Genomic DNA, 5,338 nt, shown 5'->3' on the forward strand with positions numbered 1-5,338 from the left:
CAGTTTACTGTCTTAATCCTTTTATGTGAACTCAGATGTCATGCTAAAATGCCTGGGAGCTAAACCTTTACCAGTAAGAAATGCTTCAATCAGGGGCTGCTACAAAGAAAGCAAAATCTGTCAAAATTAATCATAAGTAGAAAGTACGAACAACTTGTTTTTATTTCTATTATGTTGCCTCAACCCACTACCCAGCATAATTTCCATTTGGATAGTGAAAAATTATTACCTTATGACTGCCTGATGTCAAAGGACACTTTAAAACAATCATCCAGCATCAGCGCAAACTTCCTATAAATGAGACAAACCCAACCTCTTACTATCCTCTACCAAAATAAAATCCTAACCTGGCCAAAAGCTATTCTGTATTCTTGTTTTGCAAGGAGTGCACATCCCAGGGGCAAGGCTGGACTTTGCAGAGCCCTGCCCTGGGATGCCAGAGCTTCCCAAGGGCTGTGCACTGCTCCTCTTCCCAGGGCTGAGTGCCCGAAACAAATCCACACGGCCTCATTGAGAAACTACACTGGCCATCTGCTCTGAGCAAACAGTAACTGTAAAGCAAATTAAAGAATCCCTTCATGTCTTATTGTCCCGTTAGGAATGACGGAGAAAACAATTCCTACACGACAGATGCCAACTCTGCCACTTGCTGCCTTCCCGGCAAGCCTTTCTGCCCTGCAGTGGAGCGGGCTGTATTAATGATATAAAGTATGTTGCAGGCAGAACTCTGGGAGTTACAGCACAGAACACAAGCGCACAGAATCAATTTGTGACACGGGCAGACAGCGGCAGTGCCCGCCTCACGCTGCGGCTGCCCTGTGAGGGGAGGGCTGCGTGTCTGCTGCACGGGCGCGGGTGGGACCCTCCCCTCGGCCCGCTCTCCCCAGGCCAGGCTCGGGCTGGCAGTGCAGAAACACCCGGACCGCTCTGACAGAACCACCTCCCGGCCAGGCTCGGGCTGTGTCAGTCCAGAACCAGCCTCTCGGCCAAGCTCGGGCTGTGGCAGTGCAGAACCACCCGGGCGCTCTGAGGGAGCCGCCCTCGCCCGCCCCTTCCGCCCGCGGCCCCGCCCGGGCCCGGGACCCGCGGTAGGTGCTGGGCGGCCGCGGTGCGGGGGGGCTGGGTGGTTCTCGCCGCGGGGTTTTGGATTTCTGCCACTTTCCTCTTCTGTATTCTTAATTTTTGTGACATCCCGAGCCCTGGAGGCGCGTTCGGCTCGCGTCCCCTTTCCTGATTGATCGTGCTTTAAGCTGGGCTTTCCCCTCGGCTGCGTGCGATTTTAAAGCAATAAGTTCAGTAACATGCAAGTGTTGTGGCCAGACCTGCCTAGATGTCCCCCATCTGAACTTTAGCTGTTCCAGTTCTTTGAGTTCAGTGAGAATTAAGTGCCTATGACACCACAGAGATAGAAAGTACTTCAGCATTTGGGGGAGGCCGCTGTATAAGCGTCTTGGTGGTTTCATGGTTACTAAACGATTAAATTTACAGGATATAGGCCGTATAAATTGCCTTGCAGTTTCCGGTTGCTTTCCTCATACATAAATTGCACAGAGTTTATGAATAAAAATAAACATGCCATACACTGTTAGGGTTGCAGTGGAATATCTGGAGGAGCTGAGCATCTGCAGTGACCCTTGGGGAAGGTTTGAAAGCATAAATGCTAAAATGTATTGTGGGCAGTTTTCCTTTTATTTTCTTGCGTATGAACTTTATGAGAAAACAAATACTCTGTGGCATTTCCTGCTTTTGCATTCAATGTGCAAGATCATGCAAGAAAGGAGTTTTCATTTGGAAATGCAAGATAGGAGAGTAGTGTTTTCAGTGTGGTTTGACCTTACCCACACGGATGTGGATGGAAGCTGAAGAGGGATTTTTTTCCTTGTGGCATTTCTAATCTTAAAACAATGTTAGCCAGCTCCAGTGAGAGGGCATTCCCTGACAGGAGAAACCTGTAAAGTCCCTGCCTCAGCTTCACATGAGGATCAAGTGATAGGCTCCCTACAATCATCCCCTTAGAAGTGCTTCCCCCTGCAATGTAAATGACATGACCTTTTCAATCAGATCTGGACTACCAGATTTGCTGAGAGATCATAAACTTCAAAATGGTCATTTGAGTTTAAGTATTACCATTTTCTGGTTTTTAGTTCTATTATCAAGGAGATTTTCTCCTGAAATTTGGTCTCATTCAAGCTCTTGGCTCTTTAGCATGTTTTTCTTAAATAATAGTGTCAAAAACCTCACCACCTCTGTTTTCAGCAGAATGTAAGAATACCACTAGTTATTACACTGAGAAATACATATTAAATTGCTGTATGATTACATCCATCATTGTTTTTATTAAGCTCTTAGTGTGTGTTCTGTGCAGCATAAACATTAAACAAGATTATTCTTCCCCTGGTGAATTTACAATCTGAAGGGTCTTCATAGGAAGGAGTAGTAATAACATATCATTAAAACACCACCTATAAATTAATCTCTTTTTGTTTCCCTGTGGTTAACACTCATTTGCTGTTGATCATGACTGGTGTATCCTGGCATGTCCTGCAGTGCTGTTTGATGATGTTACAGACCCCAGTTGTCCACTCCACCCCTCTGTGAGAAGTTCTTGTCCAACACATGTGGAAGGAGAGCATCTGTCCCTGCTTCAGCTGCTGCCATAGAAAGCCCAGCAGCATAGCTCAGACCCACCTTTGATGGTGCTCCACAGTAAGACTTTGGTTGTTGTATCAAAGCACAATTTCCTTCTGCCACTGCGGCTTCCTGTGAGGACAGCTGGAAACACTCATGTCTTTGACAGCTGCAGCAAGATTCTATGAAGCTCGTGTGTTAAAGCCCTGAGAGAAGAGACTCTGCAAATGGAAGGAGTGGCATCCAGTTTTCACTGATTTCTGTTGGATTTAGGTGCCTAATTCACTTTTATACCTTTATAGTAGCATTATTCTAGGTGGGGTTCTGTAGCCAATAGATTTTTTATTTTTTTTAAGAAGAGATTAGCGCTTTCCTGGGCAGAGCATATAATATGGGTTGGATCATAAAAAGAACTGATGATTCCCAAGGGAAGCAGGACTCTTGAATTGCATGATTTGGCAATTTTGAAAGTTTTTAAGTTTTATTTGTTTATTTAAAGAGTCAGAACATAGTCGTAGGCCCTGAAACAATTTATGTTCCAGTTTCTGCTCTAGATTGAACATAGGATTTGTCAGAGAAATTATTTCAGAGACCAATTTTTAAAAGAAGCTACTGAAAGCATGCTGCTTTCTGAAAATAGCTTTTTGCTGAGTAAGCTGGAACCACTGCCTGGAAGTTGAAATCTGAACAAAAGAAAAAAATCAGTGTAGAAAAAACACATACTGTTTCTTGTTGGTTTTTGGCTGGGTTTTTTGTTGTTGTTGTTGTTTGGGGTTTTTTTTAATAGTGAGCTTGACTATCCATCAGAACAAACCCCTAAAGGACAATTCTGTCTCCTGAAGCTTTTCAATTCAAAATGTGATCCTATTTTGAAAGTTGTAGTCAAACTCAGCTTATTGAATTTAGTATTCAGGTTACTGATTAAAATTTTTGCAGCTGTACTGTAGAGGAGATTGGAATAGACTGATCTAATTATTGGCTCTTTCTGACCTCAATACCTATAGACTGTATAGTGGAAGGCAAGAGTGGGATTGTGCTAGCAAGTAAATACAGGGTGTGTATTGATTGATAGGGGAGGAGGAAGTGTGGTGGCTCTAGTATTGTCTTTATTGCGGTAAATTGATTTACTGGAGGAAAGGGAGAAATTAATTCTTCATATCAATCATCCTGTGTTGCAAGGCCCAAAAACTATTGCGTATCTCTTCCTCTGCAAAGATGTTTTGTGTTTTGTTAATGTAAAAAGTATTTCTTTGGTTATCGTGCTCTGCTTCTTCTCATGTTTTTTGCTTTGATGGTTTGGGGTTTTTCTAGTGCTAGAGAGATGACAAACCTATGTATGCACACTTTAATTCCTGATTTTGTGTTACAAACAGGTTAGGATTTGACTATGGCAGTGCGGTTCCTGCGGAAGGCATCTGTGTGGTTAAAGAAGCACAAGATCACTGTGTTGGCCGTTTCTTGCATGGGACTGCTTGGCACTAACCTGTCCTATCATGTGTTTCCTGAGCAGACATTCAAACTGTTGCACGAGTGCTGGTCAGAGGGGCGGCCAGCTGAGCTTTCAGAGAAGCTCTGTGGTGTGTTTCAGGATGTCCTTCAAGATACTGGTGTGAAGTCCAGTGACTCTTACAGAGCCTTTGCAGCTTCTGGCTTTCACCCTGTGAGCGCTGGAATTCCCTGGCTGCCCGCAGGCTGCTTGGTGGGCATCCCACTTAACTTTGATAGCACAGTTGAGGATAAAAAAGGAATAGTCAACCATGTCGTTGTAATAAATGGCAAGAAGATAGACTGGGAGAGCAGTGAAGGCGTGGCTTTGAAGGAAGCTCTCACCTTTTCCCATGAAGCTCAGAAGTTTGCCATTGCCAGAGAAGTTGTGTACTTGCAGAATGGCAGCCCTTTAGCAAGTGCAGTTGTGGCTCCAACTTGCTTGGCTGGGACGTTTGTCTGTGGGAGAGCTCTAAAGCTGCTCCTGGGGTTATCCACCGGCCCCCTGATCCTCCGAGGCCTCTGTAACCTTGTCACTGCCCTGGGAGGGCTGCTCTGCTTCAGCGTCTCTTCCGACGCCGTCACCTATCACCTGGACTGCAGGGCCGACAGGAAAGCAGCCCGGCTTTCCCAGGACTATGCCAGAGGTGGCCTTGAATTTTATGATAAGATCTTGTCTCGCAACAGGATTTTTCGTGGTCTGATGGGCAAACAAGGGATGAAAATGTATACCCCGAGTGGTAACCTTTTCCCAAGGCACTGGTTCAGAATAAAGTATACCCCGTACACTTATCGGAGAACTTTGATAGTTAATATTTTAGGAGAGCTCCAGGCATCAGATAGGAGTGCTTGAATTTTAAACTTGTGAATTATGTATTTTGGAACACCGCTGTGCTACTTTTTTTTTTTCAACTTCTGTAGCTTCAGAATTTTGGGGTTTATTTTTGCATATAGCTTGGAAAGAGTTATTGCACGTTTCTTGAATAAAGACTTTTCTCTTAAAATATTAAAGACTTGCGTCCAAAGTGCTCTGTTCTGTGTGCATCTCAAATCACAAGACTGCTGAGAAAGGAAACTTTTCAGACACTGATCTGGAAGTTCTGCTGTGCTGCTTTGCCTTCCTGCCATTTCAGTCTGGCAGATTGGGAGGGGCAGGTCCAGCAGAGAGTTTTGGGATCATTGTAATTTAAACTGCAGTTTGCTGTTTCTCCTATGGAACAGCATA

General features: G+C 44.5%; 1 protein-coding gene across 4 annotated transcripts; it reads left to right on the forward strand.

The window, feature by feature from the left end:
- Positions 1 to 1,049: 1,049 nt before the first annotated feature.
- Positions 1,050 to 5,124, forward strand: TMEM177 (transmembrane protein 177). 4 transcript variants are annotated; one of them, XM_033065405.1, is made up of 3 exons: positions 1,050 to 1,088; positions 2,569 to 2,901; positions 4,002 to 5,124. In XM_033065405.1, exon 3 carries the CDS (start codon positions 4,016 to 4,018, stop codon positions 4,964 to 4,966), a length of 951 nt encoding a protein of 316 aa, XP_032921296.1. In that variant the 5' UTR covers positions 1,050 to 1,088; positions 2,569 to 2,901; positions 4,002 to 4,015; the 3' UTR covers positions 4,967 to 5,124. The 4 variants fall into 4 exon arrangements, with proteins under 4 accessions (XP_032921296.1, XP_032921294.1, XP_032921297.1 ...); XM_033065403.1 differs by having other exon boundaries at positions 1,052 to 1,088; positions 2,548 to 2,901; XM_033065406.1 differs by lacking the exon at positions 2,569 to 2,901 and having other exon boundaries at positions 1,060 to 1,088.
- Positions 5,125 to 5,338: the final 214 nt, after the last annotated feature.

The sequence above is a fragment of the Catharus ustulatus genome, chromosome 7 (genome assembly GCF_009819885.2).
Source record: "Catharus ustulatus isolate bCatUst1 chromosome 7, bCatUst1.pri.v2, whole genome shotgun sequence".
Taxonomy (NCBI): Eukaryota; Metazoa; Chordata; class Aves; order Passeriformes; family Turdidae; genus Catharus; species Catharus ustulatus.